Source organism: Balaenoptera borealis (genome assembly GCF_965194805.1).
Source record: "Balaenoptera borealis genome assembly, chromosome: 6".
Taxonomy (NCBI): domain Eukaryota; kingdom Metazoa; phylum Chordata; class Mammalia; order Artiodactyla; family Balaenopteridae; genus Balaenoptera; species Balaenoptera borealis.
Window position 1 is genome coordinate 55,952,797 of NC_138863.1, and position 24,437 is coordinate 55,977,233.

The 24,437-nt window shown below is 38.2% G+C and overlaps 1 protein-coding gene, 1 long non-coding RNA gene and 1 pseudogene across 3 annotated transcripts in view; 1 reads left to right on the forward strand and 2 right to left on the reverse strand.

Annotated features, from left to right (window-relative positions):
• LOC309630436 overlaps positions 1-8,047 on the reverse strand; it is an 88,157-nt gene extending 80,110 nt beyond the window's left edge. The window contains exon 1 of the long non-coding RNA XR_014245666.1: positions 6,083-8,047. This is a non-coding gene — a long non-coding RNA (uncharacterized lncRNA). The remainder of the gene's footprint in view (positions 1-6,082) is intronic.
• Positions 8,048-8,057: 10 nt separating this feature from the next.
• On the forward strand, positions 8,058-11,094 carry LOC309630415 (intraflagellar transport protein 70A pseudogene; annotated as a pseudogene). Its single transcript has one exon. The product of its transcript is annotated as an intraflagellar transport protein 70A pseudogene (transcript).
• Positions 11,095-19,554: 8,460 nt separating this feature from the next.
• The window catches only part of AGPS (alkylglycerone phosphate synthase), a 140,427-nt gene continuing 135,544 nt past the window's right edge, over positions 19,555-24,437 (reverse strand). The window contains exon 20 of the mRNA XM_082395636.1: positions 19,555-23,407. Coding sequence (XP_082251762.1) covers positions 23,286-23,407 — 122 coding nt within the window. The 3' untranslated portion in view covers positions 19,555-23,285. The remainder of the gene's footprint in view (positions 23,408-24,437) is intronic.

Consider the following 24,437-nt stretch of genomic DNA (forward strand, 5'->3'; position numbering starts at 1 on the left):
TTACTAATTGTCTAAAAAAACTAGCTATTCTATCTCTAAAGGGAATTGTCATTTAGACCCTTAAACTTACAGAGAAACTAATCACTAGAGAGGAAGTGAATAGCTTGTCCCTCAGCTCCCTACTTATAGGGTCAACAGAATGAAATGTAGCCTGGGGACTCTTACCTAACAAAACTAGGCCAGCTGAGTCACCATATAATCAAGTGAGGCCCTTACTACCTGGCTTTATCAGGCAATAACAATCATGCTCTTAAAATGTCCAAATTTTGTTTTACAAAAGATCTAAGCCATCCACAGAGGCAATGTGAAACAATAGGAAATACTTTTCAATTTAAAAAAATACGTTTATTACAAATGTGCTTTATAAAATACAAGGTAAATGTACTTCATAAAGTTACAGCTTAACGTGAAATGTGGGGAACCTGTTTCATTTTTATTAAAGCTGGATTTATTGCTTTGGTTTATTGGTTTATGTTCTCAGAACTCAATTTAGACTCTAGATGATTTGCCCAAAGGAAAGCAGCTGGGTCAGCTGTGTGTTGGACTATACAAGCCAAGGGGTTGTAATATAGGTATTAACTAATCTTGGCCTGTGCCAGCATCCCCCAAACATACAGAAAACATTCAAAAAAATACCTTTCTAACTTACTCCTAATTTCAGCAGGATGAACTTTCTACAAACATACCATGTGCTTTTTTTTTCACCTTTGCACTGAAATTCTACCTCTCTCTCTCTCTCAGATCTGCTAGCTTAAATCCTACCCATCCTTTAAGGCTTCTCTACAGTATCACCCCACTTCTCTAGCCTGTCAGCTCTCAGTGGGGCTGCACTACTCTAATGGGGCATTTTGAATATTTGTGGGGATGTTCTCCTGGTGTCAGCCTGACAAAGCACTTAAACATATTAAACTGCATACTATTTTACTATAAGTCATTTTTCTTTTATTTCTTTATATTATAGTAGGGATATTATGTTGATTTTTAAAAATTAAGTAAGGAAAGATAAAGGACCAAGAATAGCCATGACACTATATTTCTGAAAAAGGAAAGTATAGAGGGGGTATTTCCCCAACCATATTTGGATTTTTAATGGAGCTATAGAAATTAAGAAAATGTTATGTTGGTCCAAAACTTGATTAACTGACAACGGAATAGAACAGAGAGCCCAGAAACAGGCCTAGGCATATATGTAACTTTGTATATTATAGAAGAGGCATGTCAAATTGAGGTGGACTGAGAGACTGTTCAATAAATGGACCTGAGAAAAAAGGGTTATCCATTTTGGAAAAAAATCAAATTGAATCTCTTCGTCACATCATATACAAAAACCAACTCCAGATGTATTAAAAATTTAAGTGTAGAAACAAAACTTAAAAAAATATGTGAATATAATTTAGCCATGGAGTAAGGAAAAGTTTTTAAAACAAAAATAAAAGGCATTGACTGTAAAAGGAAAAATTAATAAATTTGACTACATTAAACTTAAGTACTTTACCTTAAAGAAAGTGAAACATTACAAACTGGAAGATGTTTGCAATTCACATAACTGATAAAGGATTAGTATCATGAGTATATAAAGAGCTCCTAAATATCAATTTTAAAAAACACACACTAACAACCTAGTAGAAAAATGAGCAAAAGACAAGACCAGGCTTTTCACAAAAGAGAAACTACATATGGCCAATAAACATGAATTCTAACAATAGGAAGTATTAGAGATAATGTGAATTTATAGAATCTTTTATACACTGCTGGTGGGAATTAAATTAGAGCAACTATTGAGGAAAACTACTAAAGTTTTATCTACTAAAGTTAAACATGCCAATACCCTAATGACACAATAATTCCACCTCTAGGTTTATATACAGGAAAACTCCTGACATGTATACCAAGAGGCATGTACAGAAATGTCCACAGCAGCACTTTTCAAACAGTAACTATTTAGAAACAACCCAAATGCCCATCAACAGAAGAGTGAGTAAATCTGGAATATTCACACAATGTTATACAGTAGAGCAGTTAAAACCACTGAACCACACTGCCACATGTAACGCTATGGATTAATCTCAGAATTACAACGTTAACTGAAAAGAGTATATGCTACATGAACTTTTTTCATAAGGCTAAAACAATTAAAATAAAAATATGTTAAAAAAACGCATATTCAAACGCATATTCAATCTGCATTGAACGCAGATTCAATGCAATTATGCAAAAAGGGAAGCAATACAATGACCAGTATGGAATTCAGGGTAATGGTTACCCAGGACAAGGGACACAGAAGGATGGTTCAGGAGCCATCTGCATCTCCAGAGTCAGATGTAGGTTATGGTAAAGGTCCTATCTTTTCTGTTGGGGGGCAGTTTCACTGGTAATTATTACATTATTTAAAATAACTAGCTAAACAAATAGAAGACTAGAAGGGGACCATACACAGATCAATAATGGAGAGTGTGTCAACGATCAAGGATTATGATTAGTCAGTTCATGCACCTACAGTTAAAAAGAAAGATGAAAGGAAAGAAGGAAGTAAAGAAAAATGAGGACAAAAGAGAAAACAAATTATGTGTGCAGGATGTTATATATTATATATAAACTTCATTTCAAAATAGTAAAGAGGGCTTTGGAAGATATCTGTTATAAAAGGGAGGAGCAAGGTACCTGACAGGGTTGCAAAACACTGCTCTAGCCAAATGAGGGTTCATTTTTATTATAAATTCTGAACCTCCATGTCATGTTATATCACTCTTAAGGCACTGCATATATCGTCTGGGTTGTGATTTTTTTTAATGTATTCGTAGTATCTCCCCTGGACTGTATGTATGTTTCTTGAAGGTTCTGAATTCTCCACAATGTACAGTGCCTTGGGTAGAGTAAGCACTCATTAATTTGTCGAAATAACAAAATATATTATTTAACTTGGTACTTTAATTTCTTGAAGGATCAGGTTTAATGAAGACACTAATTTATGCCAGATAACTGCCCTCCACATTCTGGAGTTTATCAGGCACTCAGGAATACAACATCTGAAGTATCAAGAGAACGTCTACTCCTGGATGGCAAATGTTTTAACTCAGTAATTTTGGTCCATACTTGTTTAAGCCTAAAATACTCTAAAGATTCCCAAGGAATCTCAATAGCTTCATTTATGTAATAATAATAGATAAAGTGTATTAAGTATTTACTATGGGCCAGATGCTTTGTATTATCTTGAACAAAGAAATTATTTTGGTCTCTTTTACCCATAAGGGAACCATGATTCAGTGAGGTTAAGAACCTTTTCCATGTCTACATTGTTGGTGATGGCAGAACAGTGATTTGACTTCAGGTGGTTTTACACCAAATTAGCCTTTTTCAAATATGTCACGCCACCTGGGGACATTTTCATGTCTTGATAAATTTTTTGTTTATTTCTTTGTTTTTTGTTTTCATAGGTCCTTTACATATAGATGGCAAGGTTGCAGGGTTCCATTTGCCAAGGCCAGAGAAGGACAAAACCTAAAAGTTAAAGGCTTAATGAGGTCCCCACAGTAAAACTCTGAAATAAGAAGGGAGATAAAACGCCTTGAAATCTTTGGAAGAGTTCTAGGAAGAGATCACGGGAAGCCATTTAGGAGAAGTGTTGCAGATCCAGGAGAGAGATGGTGGTGGCAGAAGCCAGAGCAATGGTAGTAGAAACTGGAGAGAAGTATAGAGAGCTGAGATATTTCAGAAGCAGAATTGTCAGAACTTGATTCTTTGGACCAGGGGAATGTGGGAGCAGGAGGCTTGAAGGACAGGTTTGGTTTCTGAGTTGGTCTCTTAGTCCACCAGCAAAGGCCCTGGGTGTGTGTTCCATAACTCTCCGCAGAGAAAGCCTTAAAAACGAGTACACTACTTTTCAGACAATTGGATAGCTGGTTATCAACACCATCATGGATGGCTCTCTGATGGAAAAACATTTTGGAGGCTTTGCAAGCCAGAAAATGTGTTCAGAGGCTGATGACATTCTTCTTTTAGGAATATCATCTTCTGACCATAGATTCAAAGACCTTCCCCATCCAATTTATTATTTTCATAGCTGTACTGCAGAAACGAAAACAAGCATAGACAGAATATATCTGACTATGAAAGGTACCAGTCTTGGAAGAAAGAAATGATATTACGAATCATTTCTTGCCTCTTGGAAATGAGAGCAATGAAAAATGCTCAAATGATCTGATTTAGGTAACAGTGCATTTCACAGCACACTCCAACTGCAGGGAATGAATTTTTCAATGGCAGTACCCAAAATTGTGTGTTCTCTGCTAATTCCTTTTTATAAATCATAATGTTATTGTGTTCTGCCTAATAAATTAGTTTGGATAATAACACCATAAGCCTTGAAACAGAAACCCATTTGATCAAAAGCAAGATAAATCAAGAAGGAAATATATTACCATCTAAAATATTAATAGAGCTGGAACTATCAGAGAAAAAAGATTAAGCTCTCAATGAGGTTACATTTCTCATCATCTGACCATAAACGTTCCCAAGTGTTGATTCAGCATACAGTCTTTTCCAAAAGTCTTAAAAGATTGAACAGATGCTCCTGAAGGTCAGTGAACTACATTACAAATTTGGCACTAATTTACTCTTTTCTTCCCTGTTTATAGGGTGGGGGGGTGGTGAGAGGTGAGAGGTGGTGGAAGAAGGGTCAGTTTTATCATCATCAATGGACACACGGGGACAAAAAATAAAGTTGGACTCCAGAGGAAGCAAGGAAGCTGAGCCTCTCAATCTGCCATCCTGCATAGAATGGCCTGAAATGAATAGGAGACAGAAATAACAACTTGGAAAATGATTTTGCAGAAGGTCTTCTTTTATCATAGAAGATGTTTAACCACAGCTGTGGTTGAAACACTCATAGAAAAACAGTGTTTGTCAAAAAGATGTGGCTATTTTTACAAGATAAATAAAACAATCATTTCCAATTAGTTTTAAAAGAGAATGCCAAATAGAATATACATGGGATTTGATCATCTCACACGTTGGCAGGCAGAAACATAAGCATGTTAAGAACCAAACATCATGCTTTTAGCCCCTATACATTTTGCCTAAATGGAATTCCCCTACATGGCAAACACGTCTCCCGTTATGCAGCAAAATCCACCTGAGCCCAACACCATTTTCCTAAAGTCTTAATTTCTTTCAATAGGCACTAAATCTTTTTATTGCAACCACCAGATGCTTTCTTATTGCTAGAAATGGTACAATACACTAACTTTTTGATATATACTCCAGCTTTTCAAGATTCTGTTGGAAAGAAAATGATCCTTTATGACATTTTAAAATATTCCACCTCATTTATTACTTTCCTGAATTACCATCATTAATTGAAGGACCTTCATTTACTGCTCCCCCACCCTCCCCCCCAAAGCTAATCTATTCCCCAACTGCCTGCCATAGACTAAATAAAAGTCGGTCTATCATAGCAGCAGGGACGGTCATGCCAATTTCACAGCGTGATTTGTGCACTCATTTTATTTTGCAAATGACCCTGCCCTCCATCTGTCTAAGCCGAATGTCCTGCTTTTTCCAAGCCAGGCCTCAGGAGCAGCAGCACATGAAATAAGGAGGAAGACACAGAACGTCCCCCTCCTGCCCGCTTCAGCAGCCACACAAAATCAGAGAAATCTGGGGGAGAGCGGAGTCCTTCTATATTGCTTACATTCCCAAGAAGCCATTTGAAGGTGAATGCTTTCATGACGCAAATACAACTCTGAAAATCAGACTGATAGACTAAACATATAAAAGGCAATTTCCAGTTTTCATGTTCTGTCTTCTTATCTTGATTTAATAACAACTTACCCAAAGTAACATCTCAATATATACAGACTTAAAATACATAAGGATTTTAAAAGATTGAGCCTTTTAGATAATTTTTTCCCCTAGAGCTAAGTGTCAATCAGGCAAGCATAAAGGAGAAGACACCCTATTCCTTGATCATTCAGCAGCACTAGGTGCATCCCTCAAACCATGTACCTCTTTAGGTTGAGGACCAGAAAGAGCTGCAGCCAGAGAATAAGAAGCCTCAGAGTCAGATTACAGTGGTCTTCCTCACCTGCTTTCTCTGGGAATCTTGGGTGGCCAACTCAACCCCTTTGGGATGGGTGCAGTTTGTCCGTTTCTTGGTATTCATGCAGTGGAAGTTTCCTTGTCCAGTCTCAGACTTCAGAAAAACACAGCTTTGGCAACCTTCGCAGCAAGGGAGAAGAATGTATGAGTACATGAAGTCAATTGCGTGACAGTGTAGCATTCAGATGCCCTACTGAAGTCTCTTTTTAGCTCCAACAGGTGACTAAGAATTTCACCACCTCCCACTTATAACTTCCTAACATCTGCTCACAGCTGCAACTCAGGGAAGGAAGTTCAAATTCTGCTACCCTAACCAAGTTGCTTGATTGTTTTAATGGGAAAATAACAACCAAGAAAGCAAGACACTAGTGTTCCCTCAAAGCTGGGCCCTTATGTGATACATAGATTGAATTAATTCATCAGTCACTATCTCCTAATGAACTTAGCTTTTGGATATCATAGTTTAGCTGCTTCTTTTCTCCATCTGTGATATGTAGAATACAGGCTGATTATTAAGATTAGAGATAATATATGTGAATAGTCTAATAGAGTGTCATGCAATAAATATAGTTGATGTTGGCTCCAAAATGTATATACAGAAAAGATTTATAGGTAGCAATACTATTAAGGAGGCAGATAATGGATTTGCATTGAAGTCTTTAATTATATAGCAAAGACATGCTTTTAGTTGAACTATGTTTATCCTGGGTGGTAGCAAGGCCAATGGAAATCACAGAAGACTATGAAAGACAACCGCCTCACCTCAGGCCACCAGCGGAGGAACTGCATATGACAAATATTCATAAATTACAGCTAATTTTATTATCTTGAAAACTGCACACATACTACTACCTCACTGGGATAAGCCAGTTTTGTCTTTTGCTATCTTGTCTGCCTCTCTAATTCTTGGCTGAAAAATTGTATTCATTTCCCCCAAATTCTGTAGTCTCCAGATCAGTCTAAACAATGGGTATTATTTCTAATTAGTGATCCAATATAATTTTATAGGATAATTAAGTCCCTAGTTTTTCACTGCCCCATAATGGGCACTATTAAATTCAAAAGAATTTATACAAAAATAGCCCCCAAGGTAGTACCATGGAATCTACAGCATCTATTCCAAACACATGACAAAGGAACAAAAGAAAATCCAGAATGGTTTCTTGTACAGTCCAGCAAATTTCCACAGAGATCTTCAAACTAAGAATCTGAGGGGAAAAAAAATTAAAGTGTAGGAAAATTTTCTTTTTAACTGAAGGAAAAGCCACTGTTTATCAGCATAACGATATCCAAAAACATTATTAAAGCCTGACAAGTACAGGCTGGATGTCTGTCTCTCTCACACACACACACACATCAGAGACTAAGTAGGTTGGAGAAGTAAAAGAGTAACAGTACACAGAAAAAGGAACACTTTGGGTCGTGCTTCCTCCTCCCCTCCACCCTTCTTGGAAAACACGAGGTCATGGATTTCTCTAATGTTTCTACCTCGTAGTGAAATTTGGAGAATCAAGGCAGTATGTAGGGCCAAGTTGAAACGCTAATATGAACTCAGTAATATTTGCAGTTTTGGAAAAGGGCGGTGGGGTGAGGTGCAGAGGTGCTTGGAACGAAAGCCAAACGTCTCCAAATACCAGATAAAATCCAAAGCATTCTTTCCTGCTGTCAACCTCTGGAAACGCCAAAATAAGAACTCCTGGTCGCTGTACTATTTTGTTCTTAGAAAGTGTGCCCTCGGAGCGGCTCAAAGACAGAAGCTCTGCTCTAATTCTGGGAGAATACGAAGCTGACATTCATTCCTCTTTACCCATTCCCGTTTCTTTCACTAAAATAACGTGGAACGACAATATTTGTATGCATTGCACAGTGCATAAGGCTCAAAAAAGGAAGGGACTTCGGACCATAAACCTTCCTCCCCAGCGCCAGGGACCGAGGTGACAGAACAACCCTCATTTACCATACGAAGGGAAGGTGACCGCGCGACCTCACCCGAGGGTCAGTGCGGCAGAGACTACGCCTCCCAGCATGCAGCACGGCCACGTCCCGACGCCGGCGCCATCGGACCGGTGCATGCCGGGAAGTAGGGTTTTTCCGTTTCTGAACGGCTCGGAGACGTTTCCTCTCTCCTCTAACGCCGCTCACACTCTGCAGTCTTCAGAGGCCAGGCCAGTAATAGGCACGCTCATATTCGTGACAGTTTTAAATCCCAGGTTGGTCGTTCCGCTGCAAAGTAACTTTGGGAGCACGCAAAAAAAAAAAAAACGAACCCCACAAAACAGCCAACATTCTTTGCAGTTCTTTTCCGGTTGGCTTGTTGCCGTGGTAACGAGCACACACAACCACCGCAGCGGTTATGGCAGGGCTGGGCGGTGCGCAGATCCCCGACGGGGAGTTCACCGTGGTCGTGTACCGGCTCATCCGGGATGCCCGCTACGCCGAGGCCGTGCAGCTGCTGGGCGGAGAGCTCCAGCGGAGCCCGAGGAGCCGCGCCGGCCTGTCGCTGCTGGGCTACTGCTACTATCGCCTGCAGGAGTTCGCGCTGGCCGCCGAGTGCTATGAGCAGCTGGGCCAGCTGCACCCGGAGCTGGAGCAGTACCGCCTGTACCAGGCCCAGGCCCTGTACAAGGCCTGCCTTTACCCAGAGGCCACCCGCGTTGCCTTCCTCCTCCTGGACAACCCCGCCTACCATAACGGGGCCCTCCGTCTCCAAGCCGCGATCAAGTACAGCGAGGGCGATCTGCCCGGGGCCAGGAGCCTGGTGGAGCAGCTACTGAGTGGGGAAGGAGGAGAAGACAGCGGGGGCGAGAACGAGCTCGATGGCCAGGTCAACCTGGGCTGTTTGCTCTACAAGGAGGGACGTTATGAAGCCGCATGTTCCAAGTTCTCTGCTGCCTTGCAGGCTTCGGGCTACCGGCCTGACCTTTCCTATAACCTGGCTTTGGCCTATTACAGCAGCCGGCAGTATGCATCCGCGCTGAAGCATATCGCCGACATTATTGAGCACGGCATCCGCCAGCACCCAGAGCTGGGTGTGGGCATGACCACTGAGGGCATTGATGTTCGAAGTGTTGGCAACACCTTAGTCCTTCACCAGACCGCTCTGGTGGAAGCCTTCAACCTCAAGGCCGCCATAGAATACCAACTGAGAAACTCTGAGGCGGCCCAGGAAGCCCTCACAGATATGCCTCCGAGGGCAGAGGAAGAGTTAGACCCTGTGACCCTGCACAACCAGGCGCTAATGAACATGGATGCCAGGCCTACAGAAGGGTTTGAGAAGCTACAGTTTTTGCTCCAACAGAATCCCTTTCCCCCAGAGACCTTTGGCAACCTGTTGCTGCTCTACTGTAAATATGAGTATTTTGACCTGGCAGCAGATGTCCTGGCAGAGAATGCCCATTTGACTTACAGGTTCCTCACACCCTATCTCTATGACTTCTTGGATGCCATGATCACTTGCCAGACAGCTCCTGAAGAGGCTTTCATTAAGCTTGATGGGCTAGCAGGGATGCTGACTGAACAGCTCCGGAAACTCACCAAACAAGTGCAGGAAGCAAGACACAACAGAGATGATGAAGCTGTCAAAAAGGCAGTGAATGAATATGATGACACCCTTGAGAAGTATATTCCCGTGCTGATGGCCCAGGCCAAAATCTACTGGAACCTTGACAATTATCCAATGGTGGAAAAGATCTTCCGCCAATCTGTGGAATTCTGTAATGACCATGATGTGTGGAAGCTGAATGTGGCTCATGTTCTGTTCATGCAGGAAAACAAATACACAGAAGCCATAGGTTTTTATGAGCCCATAGTCAAGAAGCATTATGACAACATCCTGAATGTCAGTGCTATTGTGCTGGCTAACCTGTGTGTTTCATATATTATGACAAGTCAAAACGAAGAAGCCGAGGAGTTGATGAGGAAGATTGAAAAGGAGGAAGAGCAGCTCTCCTATGAGGACCCAGAGAAGAAAATGTACCATCTCTGCATTGTGAATTTGGTGATAGGGACGCTTTATTGTGCCAAAGGAAATTATGACTTTGGTATTTCTCGGGTTATCAAAAGCTTGGAACCTTATAATAAAAAACTGGGAACTGATACCTGGTATTACGCCAAAAGATGCTTCCTGTCATTATTAGAAAACATGTCAAAACACATGATTGTGCTTCATGACAGTGTTATTCAAGAATGTGTCCAGTTTCTAGAACACTGTGAACTTTATGGCAGGAACATACCTGCTGTTATTGAACAACCCCTGGAAGAAGAAAGAATGCATATTGGAAAGAATACAGTCACTTATGAATCCAGACAATTAAAAGCTTTGATTTATGAGATTATAGGATGGAATATGTAGCAATGTCTGACAGTGGCCTTATCATAATGGCTTTACATCTGTTTTTCACTCTGTTTTATCTGTAGTTAGCTATTGGCCTCTTTATATTTATTACATGTTGAACTTTGTACACTTTAAAATTATAAAAATAACCAATATTTTGTTTTTAAAATCTTCACAAAGTGAAATATAAGAACTTTGACACCTAGAAAGACTTATGAAGAATTCAAAACTGCATGGGGACACTATTTCTATTAGAAATTGTTAGCACCTATGTTCCGTCTCCTTTGTTATCATTTGTACTTTGTGCATTTTGAAAGTCCCCTACACAAGGATTATGTTATCCAGGGACTTGGCACTATCAGGCCCAGAACTCAGTAGTTAAGGTATAGGATTTCTAGGCTTTTAATAATAACCTCAGGGATTGTGTGTCCTATTCTCACAGCCTACCCTCATTATATTAATTTTAATGAATACATATTATATAGCATTTAGGGTGTTTTGTCAGGGTTTTTCAATATAAATGTAATGCTTTATGTAACCAAAATACATTATAAATGTTTGGTGTTTTTTTTTTTCAAACATGCAAGAGTCACTGGGAGATCTTTGCCCTTAACAAAATTATGGTGCTGTGGTTTAGAGACAATAAACAATTGTCAAAGCAAGAATTTTACATGGTTTTCTTTTGTTCCATTTGTTAATAATTTGAATACATGAACAAGATATATTTACTGTTTTTTCATAACTGTGCTCTCATTTAACAATGAAGAATAGCAGAGGTATTGTGAGAACTCTTTTCTTAATTCCTACCTTTGTGTTTGCAATTTAGGATATGTTAATGCTGGAGTTGTTTCTGTGTGGTGGCCTCTCAGGTAAGGAAATATCTAGACTATTCCCATGACCCCACCAAACTTCTCTCCCACCTCCATCACAGATGAAAAGGTCGATTCTGAAACCTCATCTGGTAGATTCATAACGCTAGGGCATGCCCACAACCCTTCCAATGAAAACCCCACTCATTCTGCTTAGGCATTTTTATTTTCTGAAGCATACAAGAGCTTTACTATTTGTTTCCCCACCCCTTTTCTCTCCATAAATCAACCCCAACTCGACCTGACTTAGAGAAAAACAAAGTAGCTTGAATTATATGAAATTGCTGATTTTGGAAGTGTTTAAACTACAAAACTAGCATTTTTTTATGATTCAACCTAATAGCATTCTACTGAAAGATAGTGAACCCCTGCCATGATGAGATGATGATTTCTTTCCTTCAAGGAGAAATCACTTAGCCACATAGGTACCCAGACAGGGACTCACATAGGTACTCAGCATAAATCCTCTGTAGCATGACCTCCTGGGTGCTCAAATTCTATTAGATCTATCAGAAAATGTGGCTTATTATGAAGTCCAATGGTTTTGAATTTATAGCACGTTTCATCTTAATTATGTAAGCTGATACCATTTACCATTGATGTTTGAGCCCACACTGGGAGGACAATCAGTGTTTAATGACCTCTTCAGTGCATCCCTTAGCACGATTCCATCACTGGGAAATGTTCTTTAACAACTTTTGTACTAAAAGTGTTGCTGCTTCTTTGTGCAGTAGCTCTGTGCACTCTCAATCTTCATAGCCCCTTAAGATTTGGAAAGTAAATGAACTGAAATCTTATTTTTTAAGCCATGTTAAAAAAAAATTTTTTTTTGTACATTTCCTCTTTTTTTCTTAAAAAAAAAAAAGCATAAAATGTAAGTAATGTTAACCACCCAAAAGCAAATGTTTTCCAGATTCCCTTTTGCAAATAGCCCAGCCTTTATTCAACCACACTTTATTTACCCAGGTGCTGTGTGTCTGTGGTTTGCATGTATGTGTAATTTAGCTTTTCAGAACATAAAAAGCTTTTCAGAACAGTTTTTAACCCCTTGCTGCTGGGCAGTTGGGATTTCCTGGTTAGTAATGCATCAGGAAATCCTGACTGCTCTTACCACTGAGTAAAGGAATAAAGGTCAATCATGGTGGCATTTGTCCCCTTCCTTACACTGGCTCTCCAGAGAGGCACCCACCAGGATTGATAGATTGCTGCCTGGCGACAGCAAAGACTCATGAACCAAGCCTACAAAACTGGCCAGCCATCAGAGCCCTGGAGGAGACTGGGGAAGGGTCTAACTCCACAGGCACTTATTGTCCTTTATTTTTAGGATATACTTCTTTTAAACTCACCTTCAAAGTACTCACCTCTGCTCACTGATACTCATAGGCAAGTGACTTTATGATGACTCCACACTGCCATTTGAATGAAGGCTTTCATCCCTAAAGCTCTGATGAAAAGCTTTGTTCTATGCTCCTAGAACTTCATGTACTCAGTGCTAAAAGCACTTTTCTTGACAAAAAAAGATTTCCCTATATTTCTCAAGCCTTTGCTCCTTTAAGATTTCTTCATAATATCTGCATAGTGTATTTTTAAAAGATCAAATATTAAATCCATTATTTCATAACCTTAGTCAACCCATCTCCACACAAATGTTCAGAATATACGCATGTGTTTGTTGTACCCAAGTAGTTATTTCCATTTTCTCAGACATAAACAAAAACTTGTTCTGTGCAGAACCACCAAGCAGACTCGTTTGATCAGTGACATGACATGCCTACAAAAGGATTCGTATTTCTCATGACAGCCCCTCTTTGAATTTGCCCTCAGCTGTGGCATGGATATTGACACTAATGTCATCTGTGAAGGTCAGGTGTACAGTGGCTAACTCTGACCCATTCATGAGAAGCAGACAACTGGGAATTGGGAAAACTGCGGGGATGGCAGAGATCATCGAGCAATGAGACAGCTGTAATCATAGAAGATGACACTCCCTCCCAAAGGGGTGACATAGGAACACAGAGGTATGGCCTCTCAGACCTCAGAGGAGCACCTCAGGTGGAATCCAAACAGAATTGTCAGTGATAGGTTTGGCCTGAGGATAGAACAATTTGTGTGTTTGTTGAGGGCTATGGGGTAGATGCCCAAGTAAATAAGCTTCTAGTGAGATAAGGAAGGGCAAATGAGAAAAAAAAAATTTTTTTTTAAAGAAAGGGCAAATGGCTTGGAGGGGAAGCGTTAAGAGAGTAACTTTCCGACCCTTCTATCCTATAATCCTTGCGTGGGCTCATTTCCACACTGGCATTCGGAGGGCTAGCAATGCTGGAAGTCTGTTCAGGTAAGCAGAATATGGCTATCTACACTAACTGATTTTAAAAGGATAACATCACCAAAGACAAACCTTTCATTTCTGGTGAACATCAGCATTTTTAAATACAATCTTTGGTCTTATGTTCCTTTGTCTTTTTTTTTTTTTAATGACTATTGGTGATCTGGAAACATCTGGGAGGTTGTGCTTTCCTGAGGGTATTCTCTGCCACACTGAGCAGCTTCCTACCAATGGTGTGACTTGCAGCTCACTATCCACCATTCACTAACTGCCTCTTATCCCCTGCTGACCTACCACTGGGACTAATGTGGCATTTGGGGCTTTCGTTTCCACTTATTGGGCTATATACCCTTAGTATTAGTTAAATAGCACATTTTGTGATGTGCCAGTAACTCTGGGTTCTTGGTTGTCCAACCACATAATCACCATGACTGTAACCATCAAGCGCTATACTTATACCTTCATCCTAATTATAAAATATATGCAACTTTTTGAGTACCCTAATCCTTCAGCAGCAACCTTAATTCTTAAATTGGCAGTTTTAAGGAACTGTGACTTTCCAAAGAACCTAGATTGGTCTTAGATTATAATAAAACATTTCTTTAATCTTAAATAGTTTTCAATTTCTAGTCTCTCTACAGGAATATGTATAACTTATAGTAACAGGTTACTCTTACATTTTTAAGTACAGCTCAAAGGAATACAATATTAAAGTTATAAAAATGCAAATTTATTAAGTCCATCAAACACAGCACTTCCTTTCATGAGTTTCTATAAAGGCATCTTTGCAGGGATTAAACACTTACAGAGCATGACAGCATCTGGGACAAAAGGCTTCCTGGTATTTCTATGGCATGTAGTCATGAAGACAGCTGTTTCCCCTCTGTACTTGTGCCCTTCTGTGGAGGGCAAGGACTAACAATCTACTTTAAAAAGCAGAAATTCTGTATACATCAGACTTACTACCCAGCACAAGCAGCCTAGAGCAGTGAAGCAGCCAGCACAGAGGCTGGATTTTGTCAGACCTGGCTCCATCTCCTGGCAATGCCACTTCCCAGCTACTAACAGTGTGTGTTATTCAGCGTCGCTAAATCTCAGTTATTTCACCGGAAAAAAGGGGACGATACCATACATTTCACAGGGTTGTTGTGATAACAATCAGAACCTCTTGTCTAGGGTTAAGTGCCCAGCAGTGTCTGGCTAATAACGGTTAAATTAAAAAATAAATGATTAATGCAATAATCAATTCTAGGGCAGTGTTTGGCAAAAATACAGAGACTCATCAGAATCACTGAGACTGACTTAGAAGGGACCTCAGAGTTTTTCATTTTACAAAAGATAGTAGGCCCAAATAGGAAAAGTGACTAGTAGTTTGGTAGAGAAAAATGGAGCAACCGCAAAATTTCCAGAATAGAACCCTTTTCACTGTGTTCTTAAGACTCAGAACTCCACCTTCTCCTAAGTTATTTTACAGCTTTACAGTGGCAAATTTCAGTCATTTAAAAAAATTATCTTTCCAGATCTAATGTGGACACAATGAGGTACAAAGGATGTGACAGAACTATGCAAGAATGGATTTAGATGTTGTCCATCAGTCAATACTACGCCCAATCAACAGATCACATCAGAAAATGCAGCACAAGATGAGTTTACGAGTATACTGAAAAAGAAAGAGACATGCCCCTGAAGGCAAACACAGGCAAAAGTAAATGTGCTGGCAGTTAAAGACTTCATTTGTTTTTCTGATAGGGTAGCACAGGAAATTGGAGCAGCAAGCTTTAGCAAAGGATTTCAGTCTGGCAGCTGGCGATGTTAAATCCAAGTAGACGTCATTTGCATGTTTAATGTTTGTCTGGCATAAACGTTGATTCATTGAAAAAAGGCCTATTTGTTGACAAAATGTAAAAATATGAGGTGAACAAGAGCACGTCAAGTGGAAATGTGCGCTAGCTGAACCCTGAATGCTCTTTCCTGGATGTGTTACTGGGCAGGCCCTTGTTGTGTGTTGCAGATGCCTGCCATTACTTGGTTGAGAATCCACACAGTACATGTCTCAATTCTATTGATGTCCCAAAGCTGGATGGGACAAAAAATACTCTGGGTAAGAGTCAAGATTCTAAAATTTTGAAAATCTGGAACTAAATACAGTAAGATACAAATTTTAGTAAGAATAAATATAAGTAATGAGGCTTTAAAAAATCAGCCTCAGGGATTAATCTCCAAAATATACAAACAGCTCATGCAGCTCAATATCAAAAAAACAAATAACCCAATCAAAAAATGGGGGGGAAGATCTAAATAGACATTTCTCCAAAGAAGACCTACAGATGGCCAACAAACACATTAAAAGATGCTCAACATCACTAATTACCAGAGAAATGAAAATCAAAACTACAATGAGGTATCACCTCACACTGGTCAGAATGGCTATCATCAAAAAATCTACAAACAATAAATGCTGGAGAGGGTGTGGAGAAAAGGGAACCCTCTTGCACTGTTGGTGGGAATGTAAATTGGTACAGCCAGTATCGAGAACAGTATGGAGGTCCCTTAAAAAACTAAAAACAGAACTACTGTATGACCCAGCAATCCCATTCCTGGGCATATACCCAGAGAAAACCATAATTCAAAAAGATACATGCAACCCTATGTTCATTGCAGCACTATTTACAATAGGCAGGACATGGAAGCAACCTAAATGTCCATCCACAGAGGAATGGATAAAGAAGATGTGGTACATATATACAATGGAATATTACTCAGCCATAAAAAGGAACAAAACAGTGCCATTTGCAGAGACGTGGATAGACCCAGAAACTGTCATACAGAGTGAAGTAAGAAAGAGAAAAACAAATATCGTATAATATCGCTTATATGTAGAATCTAGAAAAATGGTACAGATGAACTTATTTGCAAAGCAGAAATAGAGACACAGACGTAGAGAACAAATTTATGAATACCGAGGCGATGGGGGAAGCCGGGGGTGGGATGAATTGGGAGACTGGGATTGACATATATACCTACTATGTATAAAATAGATAACTAATGAGAACCTACTGTTTAGCACAGGGAACTCTACTCAATGCTTTGTGGTGACCTAAATGGGAAAGAAATCTAAAAAACAGGGGATATATTTATATGTATAACTGATTCACCTTGCTGTACAACAGAAACTAATATAACATTGTAAAGCAACTATACTCCAATAAAAATGAATATAAAATAAAAACTCAGCCTCCATGGAGATGTGGCCAAAATGGCACATGCCGAAAAGACAAACTGTTAAATTCAAGTTCAGTGTGAGATGACAGTGCAATATCCACCGTCCACCAAAAATGCAAGAGTGACTAAAGAATATTGGAATAAGGGAATCATTGGTCCTATTCTGGAACATTCAGAACTCGACACCTCACTTTAAGAACATCAAAAGGGCACATATGGAGAGAGATTAGGATGACGAAGGGTCTAGAACTGACAGGAGCAACAGCTGACTGGAGAAGATCTGGGGGAATGTGAGCTGTCTTTAAATACCTGCAGAGCTGCCCTTCAACAGAGCAACTGGGCAATTCTTCATGACTACAAGACAGAAGTTACGTTAATGGATAGAAGAGGGAGACAGATTTCAGTCTTATAAGTAAAAACCTCTTAATACCGGAAGATTTCAGAAAAGCCTTGCTGGAAAAGCAGTTCCCATGCGGTCACAGCACATGTTCAGAAAAACTGGTGATCTATTTGTGGCCTGAGGGGTAGGGAGGTCAGATACCAATTGTGTTTGGGAAAAAGATGAGGTGATTTCTAAGGTCGATTCAGTCTGAGCCTTATATGAGCCCGGTAGAAAACTGCTTTCTTTAACTAACTATAACTAACTTATTATATAAGAGCTAAACTCTTAGTATGGCAAGTTATTATTTAAATGTATCAAGTAAGACTGTGTTCGACAGGTCCAATCTTCAGTTATTTCAGAGCCCAGACAACTACAACCTTCCCTCCAGTGTGGGAGCCACAGGCAGGGACAAAATCAGTATCTGTGCACTTGTCATTCACTACTAGAGAGGCTACTTATGGGAACAGATTGTAAAGATTAGATGGAATCAACATGAAAAAAAGCAACAATTTCTGTAACAATGAGTGGTTTTGGTATTGTTTTATTTTTTTCCCAGCACATCTTAAAAATCACACATGGGCATTTGCTTATAGAACAGTACATTCTAGGAAAAGCAGTAAAAGGAGATCCAAACATACACTGAAAGCACAGTATATAGACTACGTGTTGAGCCCTTTGGAAAACAGTATGGCTCAGTCTGAATTGACAAAGCTATGCTGGACTCCCTTAAGAATTTTCCTTCCCACTACATATCCACTTTTAAGACTATTAATGTAAAGAGAAGAATTATTTGTATGCATTAGTTACAGCAGTATAATGGCTTACATACAAGTGCTTACCCACATGTAGTTCCCAAAAGATGACTACAGTACTGGCAGGAATATGCACTGCCTTAGAGGAAGACTCAGGATAAGATATTATTCAAGTCAAGTTGTATCAGAGCCAAAGTATTTCACAGGCTTAGCAAAAAGGGACAAAAATTAAGAAATATAACCTACACATATTTCTCAGAAGATTTATCATTGTTCAGAAACAGAAACATTCATTATTCTGAAGGCACCATCACACACAAAAAGGACTGACACCTAACATAAGGAACAGGGACCCACCCCCCTCCCCTCCTCCAGGCTCTGCTCCTCAGGGAGCTGTGTGAGCAAACACCCAAAACATGTAGTGGGTGTCTCCAGGACTGAGTATGCCACATCCACCAAGCCACACCTTAGGGCTACTAAGTTGGGACAGAAGGAATGAAAATGCAAGAAAGAAAGTACATGTAAATCCCACTGACTGAATAGGTATATGTGAGAGTACAGGTCCACCACACAATTAGTTAAATATGCTAGAATAGGTGATTGAAACCAACACTGTGGAAAGGATCTTCTGTGTTTCCACACACAACTACTTCATTCCTGACGTGTTCTTGAAGAGGAATAGCCTTGAACTGCTACACAAGCTCTGGCCTTAAAGACTTATCCTCTCCCACTCATTTTAAATAATGGCTATTTCATGGAAAAAAAAAAAAATCCCAACAAGGCACTGTGAGCTTTTGGGGACATTCTTTAAATAGCTCAAAAAATAATTATTTAGAGAAACTTTATACCAGCACAAGCGTTTCATGCCCTTTTTGGATATGTGAACAAGATTGCTTTAGGGGTTAAACAACATGTTTCATAGGGTGCTTACAAAAAACACTGCCAACAATAAGATGCCTTAAAAACATGTATATATGCTGCTTAGAAATCCACACTAAAATACTTTTTTTCCTTCTCTCTCTTTCTCACTGATTTGGAAGTTCAGAGTCTTGGAAAAATGCTCCTAATGATACTTAATGTGTTATTTTTGTTCCTTGTGGAAAAAAAAAAGTATAAAATAATCTCCTTTGGGAACCAAAAAAGAAACCTTTTTTATGTTCACAGAACTAAAGTTACTTAATTCTGTGATGGTTCTTTGGCTTCCGTGGCCCTTACTCACGTTTGTTAAGGAATTCTTGTGGTTAGGAGAGCACAAGAGCGCTCATTCTTTGAGGATCTTCCAAGGTTCAAATGGGAATGCTTCAGGTTCACAGGAGACTACACACCTCCTAGGAATATAACATTGATTTAAAATAATTAGAGAGTAATAAAACCTAGCTAACAATATACTCATCTATAAATCCAAAAGGATTTAGTGATATTTAGGTTGCACTTGATCATGCTTCATCAATAAAATGATAAAAATTAATTTTGTTTTCAAATCAGAGGAAATACGAAGATGAAAAACTAAAACCGAAAGACAAACCCAGACGCAAACAGAAGAATGAACAGCTTCACACCCCCTCTGAAGGAAAAAGTCTCTTAAACCCAGGTCCATTTTATTAATAATATAAGTTTCTATGATCTGTTGACATTACAGGTAGTTTTTACAGTTAAATTTCACACTAAAGACAAACACTGTTTGCTTTAGGGAGCAGAAAGCTGAGTAACTTACATCCTTCATGTTACACACTGTATTTCAATAGTTTAAAACAATCTTTTACACCTTCTGGATTTCCGCATCAATGTACTATATGAAATTAATGAAGATTAAATGTATATATTGACAGGTGGCTCATTTGGGAACGTGAAGCCTTGAGCAAAGGCAAGCTTTCATAAAGCCAAAGGTGATTCTGGATTCTTCAATCCTATCCTGGCACTTGCTATTTTCGGCTTTTCTCCCACCACGAGCTAAACCCTAATTAAAATCGAAATCGCCAAAGATTAACTGGTAACAAAAAGCTATTAAAGCTGTCCTTAACTCCTGTCTCAGTGCTTCTTAAAATGTAGATATGCTTTCCACAGAATTCCACCTTGGCTGCTTCAGGCACCAGCATGTGCAGTTTGTGCATCAATGCATAATAAATGTTTGTGTTCTACGTTTACATAGAATAGATGTTCAACCAAACTCAGCCCATTTGAACAGCCAAGGTTACAGACTTCAGCTTGGGACCACAGGGCTTCTCTGATCAGCTATAGTTAAGAAGTTGCAGCTATAAAAAAATATGACAATGGAAAACCTCTGAAGCCAACATGCAAAAGTCATTTTCAAAACTGCAAGCTAGGACTCAGCAGTCACTAAGAGAATATTCTGAAAAAGAGGTTTTCTTGCAACCATCTGTATCTGGTTTAATACACACACTGATGGAAGTTCATCCTTCACTGCATTTTTGTTTTCCAAAATACATCAACACAGCTATGTATACTAGAATGCTTCCAGCTTCATAAACAGCTTTTAAGTAATAGTACTGTAGTATGTAAGCATTTAGGAAGAAAACTCCCAATTCCTCAAGAGAGGAAAGAATTTAATCCTCTTTCTTTGTGGTAAAATGCTGGGCACAATAAACATGTGGCTTCTGCAATTCTTACTAAACTAAAAAAGCTCACGTTACTTAGCATAAGACTAATAAACTCACTTATACACTGTAAAGTGCACCAAACATTAAGGCAGCTGTTTCTCTAGGGGTCAGTAAAGCCTGTTCATACTGACTCTAGTATTCAATGCCATTTCTCACTAGCAGCAAGTTCCCATTCCCACTAAAATGTCAACCCAAATGTGACATCATCAAATAAAATATGAGAAATATGACTAATTTAAGAAAGACAAGTCGGTGTTATGCAGTACTGAAAACCAAATAGGCTACATAAATAAACTTATTCAAGCCTCACATAAATTCCCCTGGCTTTAATTTTTATGAAGTCATTTTCAGATATTTCAGAAACAGGAGGCAAGGTTTTAAGTGCTTCTGTGTATATTCAGGAACTCAGCTCTCCACAGACACTAAGTATATGCTGAGGCACCTCTCAGAGGTGGGCACGTGGAAGCAGGGAAAGCCTTTCTGATTTACTAAATCAGAGTGAAACAGTTCTGATGAGTGTTTATGTGTTTCAAAATGATCCCTGTAGAAATGATTCTAACTACAAAATGTAGTCATCACTACAAAATCAAGGTTGGAGAGTCATGCATGCATGGAAGAAAACAAACGCATAAATCACTAATTTCCATAAGGTTCATGTAGAATAGTGAACAATTTCAGGTGTTACATTTCCTAATTCTGAGGTTATTGAAATCTGAACTCCCTAGGAAAGAACGTTATAACAATCACGTGCAAAGGAATGGATCTGCTTATGAATCTGTAAGTTTTATTTTTAAAAAATTACTCAGAAACATGTATACACTCCAGTGAGATATTAGTATCGTATTAAATTTTACATTTTGATCACCAATTAGAGAAATTACTTTCATGAATAGATGCATTTCATAAAGCTGAGATTTTTATAATTCTAGAAGCAAGTGTAATTTCCTCATCAAGTATCCAACTATTTCAAATATCAAGGGCTTGAAGCAAAGATCTGCTGGAAATTTTATAATTAAAAATAAATCACCAATGAAGAGAGGCAGCTTCTAATAAATAAATATTTAGTTTTTGTTGTTAAACTAATGTTTCATTTTGATTTGCTTACAGATTTTAAGTTTATTAGTTTGAGGCCAATTTTATTTGTTAAAAATTATTTATCATTTTGAAGTCTTAAAAATATCATTTTGTGAATCAATTTTAGATTTTCTGGTTAAGGCTACTTCAGATATAAAAGGTATCAAACTGCCCAAAAATACTTTGGAGCTGTTGCTACACAGACAGACAGTGTGTCCTTTTAAAGGATAGTCTGCATTTTGACTCATATTAGCTGATCAAATATTAATTCTAAAAAAATTATCAAAAGTTAGGTATTGCATTAAGAAAAGAATCTGTCTCAAAATGTGAACCATGAACCTTGACAGACAGTGATTCAAAGTAATCATTTCATTTATTTTAATATCCAGGTTTGAATGTAAAAATGTTTGCTAAATGTGGTTAATGTTCTCCCTATTGTTTAAGAAATATGATATTTCAAAATTTGATTATGGGATGTGTATTAATACATTATTATTTTTTTAATTTAGGTTAAACCAGTAATTCAAAAAAGGCATTAAACCATTGTTAAAAACTAAATTTTACTTTAGGAAAAGAAACTTTACTTTTATATGGAAATTTATCATGTTGTTTGGGTTAATTTTTTTTAAAAAGGTTTTTTGTCATTCAAACTGTTGAGGTTTTCAAATTCAGTAGCTGAATGATGACTGTTTCTTTAGCCAAAACAGTTCTTTGAACTGGAGACATTCCGTGTAAGAAGTCTTCCCTCTTCTGCTCCTGTTGTAGCTTCTTTTGCATCTCAGCAACAAGAACGTGAAATGAGAAACATTAGAACTCTAAGTTGAATAAAGACATTCCTTTCATGGTAAACCTGTTCTTCACCTACAATGAGTGATAAGTCAGCTTTTCTTATAAAACATATTATGAATGAATTAGGATATAACAATATGTTATCTCAGTGATACAAATACAACTCATACCTCAGCAGAAACAGAAACATGGAGAACAAAAACATGTCCCCTGACAGAATAAAGCATACTAATGATTTAAGGTTTTATAACTGCATACTAATTTCAAAGAAAAATGTAGGCCAAGCACCTTACAGAACTGAAGGCATCCTAAATAAGAGGTTGCCTATATTCTTTCATGGGTATTCTCCCTTAATGACCTATTCACACTAGAATGCACTCTTAAAAAAACATACATGTATATCACTCCTCAGTGGAATCCTTCCCTAGATAGCTGCTTCCCAGAAACGTTCTTTTAAAAAAGAGGCTAGAGAAACAATAGATGACACCAAAATCTGGCTTTGTTCCTAAGAAGAAGCATCAATACAAAACAGCTGGCAGCATCTTCTTCTGAAATTAACCACTGGCAGCCTTGTGCTGCCGGACTGAAATTTGAAATGACAACCAGTTGGCTGTAAACTGATACACCTACAATGAGAGAGATTTAGGAATACCATCTGTCAATCCATAGATGTAGAAACAAAACAAACTACAGAATGAAACAAACTTATTTTAAACCGACAAACAAAGGTAGCTGAAATAAAGTCCATGATGTATTTGATTACTGGTATAACCATAGTTAAAGACTTTAAAAAAAAAGTAACATTTTTCTTAACAACAGTAATGGATTTATAAAAGGTTTCTGTTTCCAAAGATGTTATTGGGGTCCACATATTCCTTGACAGACTTCAGCATCCCAAAGCCGACATCAGAGATACTTTCCTTTAGCCACTGCTTCCGTAACTTGCCCACTGGAAAAACAAAATAAAAAATGCTTCAATATACACTATGATGCTGGGAACCAATCAATCTTATGAACATGAATGAACAAACACTGTGTGATAAATGCTTTTATTCAAAAATGAGAAATGTTTTGCTGTATTTGATTTATTGAGCCCACCAGACTATCAAGCTCATTAAGCTCAGTGTACTCCCAGGGGAGCCTGTGCTCCACAGTGTCTCCTTTCTCTGTAAACTGTAAAATGGAGATGAAGGGAGCCTGCACTGAGATTATGGCCCATTTTACAAATAACAAAATGAGAAAAACATGCATTTCAAAAGAACCCGCCTCCTGTCTTTACCAGAACATGCCAAAGTTTCAGAGAAAATAAAGTTAACTAAAGAAAACATATCCAGATGAATTTGCTGGGTATACTACAGCAAAAATTGACAAGCTATATATATCCATAAAATATTTTGAGAACAAAAGCTTTTAAAAAATTGAGAAAATCTGCACTTCGGGCTTAAGAAAAAAATTTGGTTATGAGCTTTCCATTTGCATTTTCTTTTCATATGACTTTAAAATAAATTTGCATGTTCAAATAATTGTTATTTTCTTCCTATTATTTTTCCAGAATTAGAGTTTTTTTAGGCACTAAATAAATCAAATACCTAAACCATCTTAAATTTAATTATCTGCTTTTATACACTGTATCATGTTCCCCTTCTTTGTTTCTAAGTCTTGCTAATTTATTCTGAGAATAACGAATATAATCGTTAGCAGCATAAATTATATTTTAAAAGGCATTCAATGAAAATGTAACCTTTTCTAAGCAGAACTTTTATAAGAAAGGATATGCACTAATCTATAAAAGAATTCTGAAATGTCAATTTGCTTTGGCATTAAAAAGCAAAGCAGGATGCTGATTCATCTATGGGAAAATGGATAAATCTTATTTACGGGTAGGATTATTTGTGGTTAGTACTTTTCAAATGTATTATTGTAATAATTGAATTCAAATGGTCATTTTCCACAAATGTTCATTAATGATCCAAAGTCAT